Source organism: Actinia tenebrosa, unplaced genomic scaffold (assembly GCF_029948245.1).
Source record: "Actinia tenebrosa isolate PJP-AT-01 unplaced genomic scaffold, QUT_ActTen_1.0 PGA_scaffold0__85_contigs__length_37466705, whole genome shotgun sequence".
Lineage (NCBI taxonomy): Eukaryota > Metazoa > Cnidaria > Anthozoa > Actiniaria > Actiniidae > Actinia > Actinia tenebrosa.
Genome location: NW_028292569.1, coordinates 25,568,555 through 25,582,668, shown reverse-complemented (window position 1 = coordinate 25,582,668; position 14,114 = coordinate 25,568,555). Strand labels below are relative to the sequence as shown.

General features: G+C 38.5%; 2 protein-coding genes across 3 annotated transcripts; both read right to left on the bottom strand.

Moving 5' to 3' along the window:
* Positions 1-216: 216 nt before the first annotated feature.
* On the bottom strand, positions 217-6,308 carry LOC116297444 (G protein-coupled receptor 161B-like). Of its 2 annotated transcripts, none has more exons than XM_031705667.2 (2): positions 6,014-6,308; positions 217-1,565 (listed from the first exon to the last, which is right to left on the bottom strand). In XM_031705667.2, the coding sequence occupies exon 2, from the start codon at positions 1,541-1,543 to the stop codon at positions 245-247; it is 1,299 nt and encodes a 432-aa protein (XP_031561527.1). In that variant the 5' UTR covers positions 1,544-1,565; positions 6,014-6,308; the 3' UTR covers positions 217-244. The 2 variants fall into 2 exon arrangements, with proteins under 2 accessions (XP_031561527.1, XP_031561528.1); XM_031705668.1 differs by lacking the exon at positions 6,014-6,308 and adding an exon at positions 2,607-2,669.
* Positions 6,309-7,622: 1,314 nt separating this feature from the next.
* On the bottom strand, positions 7,623-14,036 carry LOC116297468 (stomatin-like protein stl-1). Its single transcript, XM_031705690.2, has 14 exons — positions 13,911-14,036; positions 13,681-13,779; positions 13,521-13,595; positions 13,099-13,198; positions 12,611-12,669; positions 11,639-11,711; positions 11,110-11,169; positions 10,619-10,675; positions 10,475-10,521; positions 10,356-10,401; positions 10,125-10,223; positions 9,705-9,784; positions 9,146-9,274; positions 7,623-8,627 (listed from the first exon to the last, which is right to left on the bottom strand). The coding sequence occupies exons 1-14, from the start codon at positions 13,950-13,952 to the stop codon at positions 8,352-8,354; spliced, it is 1,242 nt and encodes a 413-aa protein (XP_031561550.1). The 5' UTR covers positions 13,953-14,036; the 3' UTR covers positions 7,623-8,351.
* Between the last annotated feature and the right edge of the window lie 78 nt (positions 14,037-14,114).

The following is a 14,114-nucleotide window of genomic DNA, read 5'->3' as shown; positions in this document are numbered from 1 at the left end:
AAGGGAAAATATTGAGGAAAAACAGAAATCGAAATCTCAAAATAGAAACTTATTTGCTAAACCTCTTTATTTTAATGACTTGTAAATAGACAACCTGTCATTGACCAATGGTAAATAAATTGCCCAACCCCCCCCCCCCCTCAAAAATCTAATGGTCCGTCGCTGCGGCGCATGATTGGGTGTGAGCCATGAAGACCTCCTCCCCCTCCCCTCCCCTACGCGACGACTGAAAGACTGTCTTATGCTAACTATCATGTTCAAGAGCTTCATTTCTTTGGCTTATCGCTGGTTTCTTGTAAATCGTCGCGTCCATCTGGTAAGCTCTTCCCCTACCGTGCGCCTTAAAGAAACGTTTAGCCAAAGGAAGCCTTTTCACTGCACGTCGTATCTGCCTATTGGAGTACCCATAAGTCACTGGATTGACAGCTGTCATTATAAGATACAACCAAGAGGTCAAAAAATCCAGAATACGATGAGGCGATGATTGGCTAAATAACGACCACCAGTTAATAAAAAAATATGGCGATAAACACACGATAAAAGAGACAACAATAGCTGAGACGCTTTGGAACGTTCGCTGCTGTATGACTGAACTGTGACGGGATACCTGTCTCCTTAAGGCTTCTTTCCTTTGCTGAACATTCAGTCTACCCGGTAGGCTTTGCGTACTCGATTCGAAGGAAAAAGACGTTGACGATACTGATGAGACTATTTGGTTTCTTTGCATATAGAAATTATTATTTTGCGTTTGAGAGGTACATTTAGGGAAACATCCACAAGCTAATTGCTGGTTGTCGATGGACTGTAAACTAGCTGCGCGTGGAATGTGCCCGTTGGTAGGGAATTTCCCCGTTGCCATGGTACCCAGTTTGCGCTGTTTTTTAGCCTTGTTGTAAATTGATTTGTAAACGAATAGGATGATGAGCAACGGAATGAGAAAGCACCATAGACTATAATAAATCGAATAGAATAGCGCTGGTCCTCCTGATTTCCACATTAATGTACAGTGAGCTTTACCGGGGGAATAAGCATACGAGTTCCAACCGAATAATGGAGGCACTGCGCATGTCAGCGAGGAAAACCACAGGAAACCCACAATGAAGTGTGCACGCCGAACGTCGATCTTCAGAGCAAGCGGTTTCACTACAAAATAATACCGGTGTATTGCTATGGCAACGATTGATAAGTTTGACCCTGAAAACAACGTATTGACCAGGAATCCAGATGTTTCACACCACGTTGTCCCGAAAAGCCATTCATCTGCTATGACTGATGCAATGTTGAATGGGATAAGCGACACTGAGATTAACAAGTTGGCAAGAATGAGAGAGAGAAGCAGCACATTTGATGCCGTCTGCCTGTGGTTGGACTGAAGCAATACCGTGCATATGGTAGCATTGGCCAGGAAGGAGACCAGGAATAAAATTCCCATGAGAAGAGATTCGATGTTTTTTTCCGCCTGTCCTCTGGCACGCTGGTTCTCATGTTCAATCAACTTCAGGTAATCTTCTTGTATTGCTTTGAGTGTTTGTTCGTTATCCATGGTTATTTAGTGACTGTATTTCCTAGGGAGAAAAAAGAGAAAAACAAGATTACCTTTAAATTATTTAAGTTACTATTGACCAATACGGCAGATTTCGTGCTGTGACCGTGCTGTGCCGGGTCCACACATTTTCATTGGATGAGCAGTATTAAGCTTTGTGCACTCTGATTGGTTCTTGAGGTTGTCATGTGCATTGCTACATGTTCGCTCTAGTTCATCTAAAGAGTCTTTTCCAGATTGATTGACTGATTGATTACGTGGGTAAATATGATTACCTGTAATTAGAAATTATTTTGATTGGCCAATACATTCCCCTTTTTGATTGGCTAGAGCATCGAATCCGTGAACTAATATCGCATATTCAAAATGAGCAGAAAATGTGAAAAACGGTAAAGCGGCAAAGTAAAAATGCAAGGAATTCGTAAAACAATTGTGAGGCTACTCCTGTTCGTAATTAAATATGATATGATATATATATCATTAATTACTTATGTATTTACCCAGCTGCACGCCAGATTTTGCAACAGAGTTCAGTAAACAGATGTACTGAGCGATTTTTCTTTCACGACAATGGAACTGATTTCCAAAATATAGCCAAAAGATATATTCAGCAAGGCGCAGCCAAAAACAGACTTTCGTGATATGAGCATCCTAACACATTCCAGCTATTTGCTTGGGGCTTTGCTATAAAAAATTTCAACATGGATTGCTATCATTCATTTATAACCAATGCTATCTATGGTTTTCTAATCGATGCCAGAGATTTTCTTTATGTTCTGTCTCACGATCGCGCAAAAAAAGTGCTGAGCAAGAAAGCACTACGTGTGAAAAGAGCTTGCCTTCTTTCCTTCGTTGCGGTTATGTTTTCCTCCGTTGTTTTCAATGTTTTTAGGAAAACCTGGGCCACGAATCGAACTTCCGAAGTGTTCAATTTATAAAATAATCGGAGTCAACGCCAAAACCTACACTCGCACCAGAAAGAATATACTGAAGCCGCGAAAGAGTGTTCGCGGTTCGGATTTTTTAAAGCTGATCTTGACAAATAATTGATTCATGGAAGTACCTTAATGCAGTAGTTAACCAAGATTTATCGCTGTATAGCTTTGCCGGTAGTTAAGAGGTTCAGTTTTCGAGTGAACTGGAATGCCTTCTAAAGCCTATTTCTCCTTAATGCACTCAAAGGTGAGCTCACGCTAGATGTCAGATGTCAAGACTTGAACTGAAACCATGTCTCTAAGGAGGGCTTTTGATTTAACACAATATTGGGCTATTTAATGACAGACGTCAGGTATGAGTTACATTACTGAATAGAGTGATTAAGAAACGTCATTTTTAGCTTTAAAAATATGTACTTAGTAAACTCTTCGTTTGAACAGCTTTTGTCTCAAAGGATTCAAAAATAGCTACAACTGTGCTACATGATTTGGAAAGTTGTTTTAGGAATTACAACGGCGCGTGACCAGACTTAGATGATGTCGAGGAAAGACAATGATTTACCGAAGTGACTTCAGGCCCCGTTCAATGAGGTGTGAACAAGCTGACTTGAGATATTATCTTAAACCGCAAATGAAGATTAGGCCGCTAAATACAAATGTCACGAGAAACAAGATAACTAAGATAAACCTTAAAAGAACTTGGAAACGAAAAGGAACAGTTGATGTGATATTTACTGAAGGGGATAAAAGAGAGTTTACTCTTGACGGTACTTGCAAAAACTTAAACCTGGTCTTGACCAACCAAATTCGAACATCATGAACGCCCAGAAACGAAACTAAAACAATCCTGGAAAACAGGACTTCGATGTTTCTTTATTCTATGAAATTTTTCATTGTGCCACTTGCCTTACTTCAGTTCGCGTACTGAGTTAAAGGATCAAGAATATTTTTAATTCTGTTCCTCAGTTTCTGCTAATCGTGTTGTAGTAATAATCCTTTATGATTCAGGTAGCTTAGTTATATTACCGCAGCCAGATTTATCGTTCTATCATGGAGAACTATTATTAGCCAGGAAGATTAAACGTTTAAACAGTAATATAGTATATTCCGACAACAGGCTAGGACAGACGATGTGCCACAGTTATTGATGCCAGCAAGTGTAGAACTTTCTGATTTGTTAATTGTTATTTGTTGCAGTCGGAAAAAAAATTGTCGTCATTAGTTTTCTCGATCATATATTGTCACAATTTGCATTTCCAAAACTAAACACATTAACTACCACCATCAGCACACCACCATTACGAACACTACCATCACTAGCATTACCACCACTACTATTTCCACCACTACCACTACCACTACCACTACCACTACCACTACCACTACACACTACCACTACCACTAACACTACCACTACCACTACCACTACCACCACCACACACCACTACACCACCAAACACCACACACCACCACACCACACCACACACAATACACACACACCAACCACCACACCACCACACCAACACCAACCACACAACCAACACACAACCACACACACACGACCATCACCACACCACCCTACCATACCACCACACCACACACCACCACACACAACTACCACCACCACCACCACCACAACCACCACCACACCAACCACCACACCCACCACCACTACCATTACCACCACTACCATTACCACCACTACCATTACCACCACTACCATTACCACCACTACCATTATCACCACTACCACTACCACCACCACTACCACTACCACTACCACTACCACTACCACTACCACTACCACTACCTTTACCACTACCACTACCACTACCACTACCACCACTACCATTATCACCACTATCATTACCACCACTACCATTATCACCACTATCATTACCACCATTACCACTACCTCTACAAAATTATTCGTACATTACAAAAGTACAACAACAACAACAACAACAACAACAACAACAACAACAACAAAAAAGAATGAGTTTCAGAGTACTCTTAATAATTTTTACTAATATTTTTTGTTTTACATTCGCAGTGTCTACTGTACCGGCCCTTGGCGTAACCGGCCGTGGCACGAGAACTATGGTTGGAAAGCAAAATAAATGAAGACAAGACAAGACAAGACCGAAATCAAATTTTAAAGCACTTGTCATTGCTAAGGCACCACCGCAAGTACAGCAGTGGCGCAGCTCAACAGGGTCGAACTGAACTCATGTGAAAACAACACCGAAATCATCCTTATTCGACGACAATGTATAATGTAAAAGAAAATACAATGAAGAATGTGAGATGAATCAGATTTCTAAATTTATGTAAATTCGTTTGGAATTCAAAGTAATAATCGGTGTTTTTGAAAATATTATAACATGCAAGGTGTTAATTAGATAAGCTTGGAGACTTGGCGAAAATTAAACTTAACGTGAAAAGAATATTCCTGTGGGGGAGGGGAGGGAGGGAAGAAAATTGTCTAAGCGTCTTGTTTTTATTAGAAAATACGAGCAAGATTAGAAGAATAAAGGAAAGGAAAGTATGCTTAATTTCGGATGAATATCATACAAAACTTGTAGCATTGTATTTTGAGATCTGTAAAGATTTCAAAACGATGCGTAATATCTAATAAGCGAGTCTATCCCTTCCCCACCCCCACCCCCTCGTTGAATATTTCGTTGAGTATCATACAAAAATTGTAATGATAAAAGGGTAAATTATACACCGTGAAAAGATGAAAAAACTTACTGACGTTTCGAACGCTGTTCCTTCGTCGGAGCAAAAGAGAAAGAAACGTCAGTAAGTTTTTTCATCTTTTCACGGTGTATAATTTACCCTTTTATCATTACCGTTTCATTAGAAACACCGACGCAGCTCACACTAGTTTTTAGCTAGTTATCTCTTCTTACAAAAATTGTAGCATCGTATTTTGAGATCTGTCAGAAGATTTCAAAATGCTGCGTAATATATAATAAGCGAGTCTATCCCTTCCCAACCGCCACCCCCTATTTACATTTTTGATATAATGACCCAGTATGATAAAGAAAAGCAGTTGAGCGATTTAAAAACTGAAAAAGTTTAGGAATGGATATGTAGCTTGAACAAAATGCTGTTTGAAAAATAGTCTTACTGATTTAAATTACGCAAACGGCGCGAGTGAGAAAATGTAAACTTATCTTTTATCAAACTTTACCTATAATTTATTTTATTCGTTTTCTCCTGGCCAAAGAAGTTTTGATAGATTGCGTCTAAGATTACGGGCGAAAAAAAAGATAGTTATTCGTTTGCGGACTTGTTCGTGACTTCGACAAACGTTAAAGTAAAACTAAATGTCAACTGGAGGTTCATCAGCGTTGTTCAATAGCGTCTCAATAAACCAACCAAAGTAACTTAAAAATAATAACCTTTTTTGGTATTGTTGGGCTAATTGTTTTCTTCGAACGAGTCAAAAGGGGAAAAAGTTGTTTAGGGAGATGAAGGAAACGATAACAAAACGATAAAGACAACAAACAAATACTCAAAAACTCACCTTTTTATAAATATTACACGATTGGCGGGCTTTTGCTGTCTGGAAGCTTTACAACACAAAATAAACCAGCTTTGTCGAGTTTTAAAGATACGAAACCACAGTAAATGAAGGTATTACAAGAAGAGGTTAGTTGTTGTCTAAACTTTCTTGTAGGCTGGCTTGTAAGTTATCCTTTTATGTGAACTCATAAAGCATCGTATAGAAACTGAAGTTCTTAAGATTAACAGAACAAGTAAACACAGTAAAGCAATGAATGCTTTGAATATTCAATCAAACCATTCCATCCATGACGTTTTGTTAGTATTGGGATTAAGTACGACTATCTGACGTAAGGAACGACCAGCTATGATTTCTTTTACCAACCTGTCAGTATGACCCATGAAAAAATTGGCATTCAATTTGCAACGAATTCAGGAGCTTTCCATGACTTCTGTCTGTTTTTATAGCGTATTTTTAAAGCCTGTTTTTCAGTTTATTCTCTGGCTAGCGGATCTCAAAGTTATTAATCGCTTTTGACAAAAATTAAATACCTTGACAACGATACCCCAACAACGCAGATAATTACTTCAAACCTCTCTCAGCGACTTCAACTCCGTTTGCTTATGGAGAGGAAGCGCAACCAAAAGAAACCAAGTTTTTATTCTCTCAAAATCTTGATTATTTCTTCAGATGTGAAGAAAACCTATAGATAATGACTATAAAAAACGGTCTAAAACATATTGAAAAAAATTAAGAAATAATAAACTAGAAAACAATGAATACGAAAAAAGGAAAAAGAAAAGAAACGTCAGTTACCACAAGTGACACTTACATGGCTTCCTTATTTCAGCGCTGTGATTGGATGATAAATGTTTCTCTAACCTTTTAGAGGCTTTCTTCGACGCGCGCAATTTCGTCGTGTTTCACGTATATTTGAATTTATCTTCAAAAAAGCTCGACAATCATTTTTACAGCCTCGATTACCACCAAACCGCACTTTTTCCAATAGCGCAGTGTTTTGCTTACCAATATATACTCTAACATATGTCACGGCTAGTCTTTAAAAACGCGTCCCCCAAAGACTATGGATGTTTAGGCACCAGTGACGCAAACTTTAAATCGGGTATGCTGGTCATAGCAAGGGGTTAATCATCTACGGTCTAGGGGTCGACTAACCTCTCCCTTAGGATTCGGCCGAGCTTCCTGATCAGTCTGTAAATCCAAGGATAGCGGTGTCGGGGTCGAAATCTCCGGCGTAGCCGTAAATGCTTCGCGCTGCCATACGACGGTTCAGCTCTCGATGTCTGGAAGTATGGTCCTTAATGAATCAATCCATAAGAAACAATCGATAATCTCGGCAAAAAATTAACTTCAAAACTTAACCTCAGGCGATTGAGTAAGACACCCCATCCGTCATTGGTTAATCGAATATTCTGATGTAAAATCTGCGAGTTAGCCGTCCCCTGCTTTGTTTCAGGGTTCGATCTGTGGGTTAGCCGTGCCCTGAATTTTATCAGCCCAGTATCGATTAAAGAGTGTTTTGATCTGAGTAAAAGATTTTAGCGTCTTGTTTTTAAAAGTATTTTCCCCACAGGAATAAGATTCTCGATATGAATAATTCATGCAGTCCTTATTTCTGTTACGCAATTTATTTCAAGCGATGATTTATGTAGTTCATGTAATTTTCGTTTTCAATGTATCATCTTTTAAACTAAAATAGTGACAATACAAATTGCACAAATTAGTAGGTTGAGTAGATCTCAGTAAACCGTAGGCCTACAAAACTTTGAACTAATTTGTACAATTTTGTTAGTTAACTTTTTCACGAATACATTAGCCTGCGGCCCTCTCCCCTCCCCCCCTAGAGCCGAGCTACGCAGGCTACGAATACATCGCATGCACTCTAATGACGTTAGTTAGCTGGTCAAACTAGGATTTCGTCATGTGACGAAAACTGGGCTTGGACAATGTAGATGTGTGTGCTAAAAATGTTTCCAAAACAACTATATTTTTATCTCTGGAAAAGAAACCAAGACTGGTATCCATAAGCACCAAAACGAGGTTAGTACCCTAAAAAAGTTGAGCATATTGCTTGCGTGATGCAGATATTCTAGAGGCATACAGGAAAATATCAGATATCCAAGGACTCCTAAATTTTCTCTAACTTACGCGCTGATTTATTGGTCGAAATTTAGTATTACTTTAACGAATCAGATTCTATTTTCACTGGTAACGAAGTAAAGGTAACCCAACCGCATAAGCATCGATGTTATTTCGAGCTTTTTTCACTTCGAAAAAGTACTTTCCAGTCCCTTACTAACACAGGAACCCCACGACCAGCGGTTAGTTGCAGAATCGTCTAGAACTGAGAAGGTCGTGTTGGTGAACTTGAAGCAGTAAAGTGAGGCATTCCAACCATGTTACTATTCCTGCTTGGTTCACGTAAATCTCTGTTGCTACTACTTTGAGCAATCCAGTGCCCTTCAATAGAGTCTTCGTTTTTAGGACTGGAAGGCTTGCTTTCTGCAGCACTTGGTTCTGTACTCAATTTTGGTGGGCTTCCTGTGGGATCCTGAGGTGGTTCTGACTTGGGAGTTAGTGGGTTACGGGTTACCTGTGCATACACGGCCATGGCCTTCAAAATAAAGGTACGACAGCATTAATAAAGAATGGAGAACAAAAGAGCATTTCTAAATTTGCGCAATTCAGATAGCAACTTGGATCTTGTCAGTCTCAGCCCCAGACTCCTGTCGTCGTTACTGTGCATGCTCAAAAAAATGCCAGGTAAACTTTGTGAAGAATTTGTGCACAGTAAAAATGACAGGGCTCTGGGGTAGATAGTAGGGTTTGATGTGCCATGTCCGAGAGGTGAGATCAGATGCTCAGCAAGGCCTACTGCTTGTGCCCAGGAGCCCAAGATCGAAAGAATTTAGAAGTTGATTTTTGAGGAGGGAGGAAAACCGGAGAACCTAGAGAAAAACCCTTGAAGCACAGGAGAAAACCAATAAACAACTCTACCCACATACGAAACCAAGCACGGCGGGGCTCGAACTTGGGTTGCACATTAGCAGTGCACGCCAACCATGCTTCCCGTCCACACACATTTCATTTTGAAGAAAGAAATAAGAAAATATACGAAGACTTGATGGTTACCTGAGCTACCATAGATGAAGCATCACCCACGTTAGCTGGTAGTACAACTGTATTGGTACTTTTGGCTAGATTACTGAAGGCTGATACGTACAGCTCTGCGACATTGAGACCTGCTGCTTTCTCTCCACGCTGAAAAAAATGACAATGCAACAAATGCAGATGTGTAGGCAAATCACACAGTCTGAGTAAAGGATTCTGATTATGACACTTTTTATCTTTTCAGTTTGAATAAATAAAATAAAATAAAATAAAAAGTTTGACCAACTCATTATGGTGCATTAGGGTCACACTTGGGTAGAAATACCACACTATTCAATGATGATGTTGATGAGCAAAAGGTGTTTACACCCAAGCTAGACCAAGATGCACTATGCTAGCTATCTCAGAACAGGCCATGTTTCCATCAATTCCCATTCAATTTATTCAATTTCCATTCAATTTATTTCACTGGGGTTGCCAAGGCAACAGGGTTGCCAAGGCAACAGGGTTGCCAAGGCAACAGGGTTGCCAAGGCAACAGGGTTGCCAAGGCAACAGGGTTGCCATGACATCATTCATACCTGGGCAGCCAGAGCATCAGCTACTTTATTAATACCAGTTGCTCTTGCCTTTGCTTTTGCTATTATAGCTTCTGCCTCACCTGTTATAAACAAGGGCAAAAAAACATGAGCACTTGAGGCGAGGGGTAGGGATGTGGAGCTCAAGAACCACTGCTCTACTTCATTCTAAAAACTGCTTTAAGCCCCGTTTACACTGGCGATTTTTGCGGCAATTTTTGCTGCGATTTTTTGGCAATTTCCGGAAATATGAAATCTTTTGTCTAATCCTTCAAAAGAGACAATTGTCTAGGAAAATCTTGGTATCCTGAAAAAAGCTTTACAAGTAAATTCTTTACCATCATTTATTATGGACAAAATTGCAAAAAGATTGCAGTAAAAATCACTAGTGTAAACGGGGATTTATTGAGTAAAGTGTATTACCAACGGCTTTGTTTATCTGCTCCATTTTAGTAGCCTCTGATGCTAAAATCTGACTCTGTTTCTTTCCTTCTGCAACATTGATGGCAGACTCTCTTTCTCCTATTTGACAAAAATATGCATTGTGGATTACCTATTGAACCTGATGACAAAGGTAGCCCACAAAGATTGGAAAACAGGTGCTGGGATGCCTGTGGTATATCAACACAGGACACCCAATATTCAAGAACTGACCTTCAGACTTCAATATGGCAGCACGCTTTTTTCTCTCAGCTTCAACCTAGAAATTTGAGAAAATGTAATTCAATAAATGTATAATAATATTTGAGCTAATATTAATATGAAAGTCATACCTGCATTTGCATGGCCTCAACCACTGTTTTTGGCAATGTAATGTCACCTGAAATAAGTGTAAAATATCCATAAATAAATTATGATGTAGCACTGTTACCTCTTGATAAAGAAAGATAAACAATGTCATGGAAAAGATGTCTTACGGATTTCATATCTAAGGCATTTGATTCCCCATACTTCAGCAGCAAAATTTATTGCCTCTGGTGAAGAAAAAGAAAGAAAGATAAGAATTTGAATAAAAGAACAATAGCATATTGTTTGTTTGCACCCATGTGACTCAAAATCTCTTGAGATACAATGAAACACCCACCATCTCGTTTGATCTAACAAGTGAAGCTTAATGAGGAATGCTTTGTATAGTCAACCAACATGGCGGCTATGGCATAACATGCACCCCAAGAATGGGAATAAAAAACACAGGTCAAGTTGAGACTAAAACTAAGGCTAGACACACAGAGCAAGATTGTATGCAATGTTGCATGCAATTGATGTTGTGAGCCATGACACACGATGCAATTTGTTGCACACAACATTAATGCTGAAGTACTGTAGAAAACTATCCTATTTCAGCAACATTGCCTGCAATGTTGCGCACAATGTTGCACTGTGTGTCTGTGCGTTTAGTATAACATACCCACAATGTTGTGATTCAAGGTTTCTCTCTCTTGGAACACTTTATCGAGACTTATTTGACCTTGGGAATAAGAATAACATGAATTAATCAGAAATAAAAATTGATTCCTATTATCTATACCCTCTCCCCCCCCCCCCTCCCCCCAAGGTATCAAGTGGCTTATTTGGGAATATAACCCACCTTGCTCCCCTCCCTTACCTAAATTGGTACACTATGGTACATTACAGGTTTAGATACACCCATTAAAAATGGTTGTCGGATCCAAAGGCAATAGCCAATAGGTGATAAGTGATTCCAAGATCCAGGAATAGCTGAAATGGCTTGTGTTTTTTAGTTTTTGTCAAGAATACAGTAGCTAGTATTGAGATATCCAGTATTGTTTGTTCGTATTCTATGAAAATGGCCTAGATTATTTGAGTTTAGTCAATGCCCATAATTACTAATTAGGATTTGGAATGATCTATCATCACCTATCTCTTTTGGTCCCAACAACCTTTTTTGAATTAGGTGTATCCAAGTTTAGTTCTACCTAGTTCAGATCTCATTGTTGTTTGAGCTAACTGAGTCACAGCAAACTCTGGATCTTCAACTCCATATGAAGCCTATGAAAAAAAATAATAAAGAATGAATTAATGAATGCATGAATGGATGAATGAATGAATGAAGGAAGGAAGGAAGAAAGGAATGAACAAACGAATGAATACAAAAAAAAAATATTCTTATTCAAAGTTATGAGAGAAAAAAAGGGAATTGAAATTTAGGGCATTAAGGGTAGATGTTTTTAGTAAGGTTATCAAAAGTCTGAGGAAAACAAAATAGAAATCATGACCGTGGAGGAATTTGCAAATGCTGATACAGAATCATCCTGATTTGCATAAATTTTAAACTTGGATTTTCTCTGTTAGATTCACTCTTATTTCAAAAATTTTATACAACACAAAAGAACTAGCCTGAGACATTTGATAAGTAACATACAATATTTGCGTCAGATTTGTATGGGCTTTACAATTGTCTCCAGCAGGTGATTGTAAATGCCCATACAGATCAGCTGCTCATATTGTATATATTACAGTTAAAAGGTAGGGAGTTATGGGAGGCTATGTCAACTACTCTCAGTGGTTGTATTATCCTTGCTCAATGTCTCTAAATCTCATATGTGGCTTTAAAAACTCAGCTCTGCCAACTTTTTTCTACATTATCAAACTCATTAATAATTCATGAGAAAACACAACAGAAATCACGACCGTGAAGAGTGTTGTAAATCTGATACAAAACTGTGTTCATTTGCATAAACTCTAAGTTGGATTTTCTTGGCCGAATTCACTTTAATTTTGAAAATTTTAGTGAAACACAAAGGAACTAACCTAGACGTTTGATAAGTCATATACAGTATTCGTGTCCGTGTTGTATCAGATATACAATCACTCGGCTACGCCTCATGGTTGTATATCGGATACAACACGGCCACTCATACTGTATATATTACTTATTGTATACCTACCTTGTATGGATCAACAACTCTCAAATATAAAACACCATCAAGATGCAGTGTGACATTGTCTGAAAAACAAATCACTCCTTTAGAATAGACTACTCTGCTACTTCGTAATGATGTATCAAGTTGTTATTCCAAAGTAATAAGGAGGATAATGGGGTGTGGGATAGTGAGTCTGGAATAAGAGGTTTTACTCACGGCAGCAAATATGCACTGTAAGGTCATCACTACATTTGAACTTAAGACAGGTAAATCAAAAGTGACATGAGACAAGGATGAAAAGTTCACAACTAATAATAATAGAGAACATACATCAGTAGACCTTATTCATTTGGGTCTAATATTTTCCAATTTTAGCAGAATTCAGACCATGTCTTACATGTATCCATATTCACTTGTCCTCTGTGTGCAGCCGTTAAACAAAGAAATGATACTCTTGGAAATGACATAAAAACATTGCACCATGACCAATATTGTCTATTTAAATATCTTACCAAGAGTAATGGCTGACTGGGATGGAATTTCAATCGCTGCCTCTTTTAAACTTTGAACATATTTGATTTCATCAATAATAGGAATAAGAATAGCTAAACCCTGAAAAAGGAAACATTGTTTAATAGAAGAAAATCCAATTGCATATATAAAATTAATAAAAACTAGTTTATGTAAACATTTTGAATGAGGCATGCAAAAAATCATTGGGCTATTGCATTTATTATATGTCCCCCCCCCCCATGTTGAGGACCCAAGTTTTTATGAACCCCCTAAAAAAATCCTGGACATGAAGATCCCTGTGGACCCCTGAAGAATTCCAAGGTCCTCAACGGGGGTGGGGGTGGGGGTGGGGATGGGGGGAATCCAGATAATAAATGCAATAGCCCATGAGGGATGCACGTAAGTCAATAAAACTGCTTACAGGAGTTAGCGTTCTGTGGAATTTTCCAAATCTTTCCACAATCCAGGCTTCTTGTTGTGGGACAAATTTAACGACCTACAAAAGGAATAAATGATATATAATTTAAATATGAAACTGAACAAAATAGTCTTACTTAAAGAAGAGTTTAATACGTTCGTACAGTATTATGAGGTAATGGTTTTTTTCTTCTGTAACCTCCACCAAATCCATAACTCGCCATGCATCTAGTAAAAACCATCTGAGACTGCCATCTTCCAATCTATAACAAGAAACACAACTATGTTTTAGACTTCAAATAAGGTAATAAGTCTAACTTTCTCAACAAACATGGAACGATAAAAGTTGTGCACAACATAATCGTATATTTTTTTGGATGATGCCATGACTCACTTGTGATAAGGATGTCCGTCTTAACAGTGATAAAGGCATCATCTTCAGTTATTAAGAGATATTACTATTTTTTTTGCAATAATTCTATTTTATCACATGCAATTTTTGCTTCCAATTTCCTCTCTGAGAATGCGATTTGTCGTACAGCGGTAATACAATGAATGTACGCGCGCGAGTCTATCACCAGGGTGTATACCGCAAGCC

Excerpts from the sequence above, each read along its gene's own strand:
- LOC116297444 (XM_031705667.2), bottom strand. The coding sequence starts at position 1,543 with ATGGATAACGAACAAACACTCAAAGCAATACAAGAAGATTACCTGAAG.
- LOC116297468 (XM_031705690.2), bottom strand. The coding sequence starts at position 13,952 with ATGATGCCTTTATCACTGTTAAGACGGACATCCTTATCACAA. Across the intron at positions 13,596-13,680 it reads AACCATTACCTCATAATACT|GTCGTTAAATTTGTCCCACA; the intron begins GTACGAACGTAT and ends TTCCTTTTGTAG. Across the intron at positions 9,785-10,124 it reads GCAGATAAACAAAGCCGTTG|GTGAGGCAGAAGCTATAATA; the intron begins GTAATACACTTT and ends TGTTTATAACAG.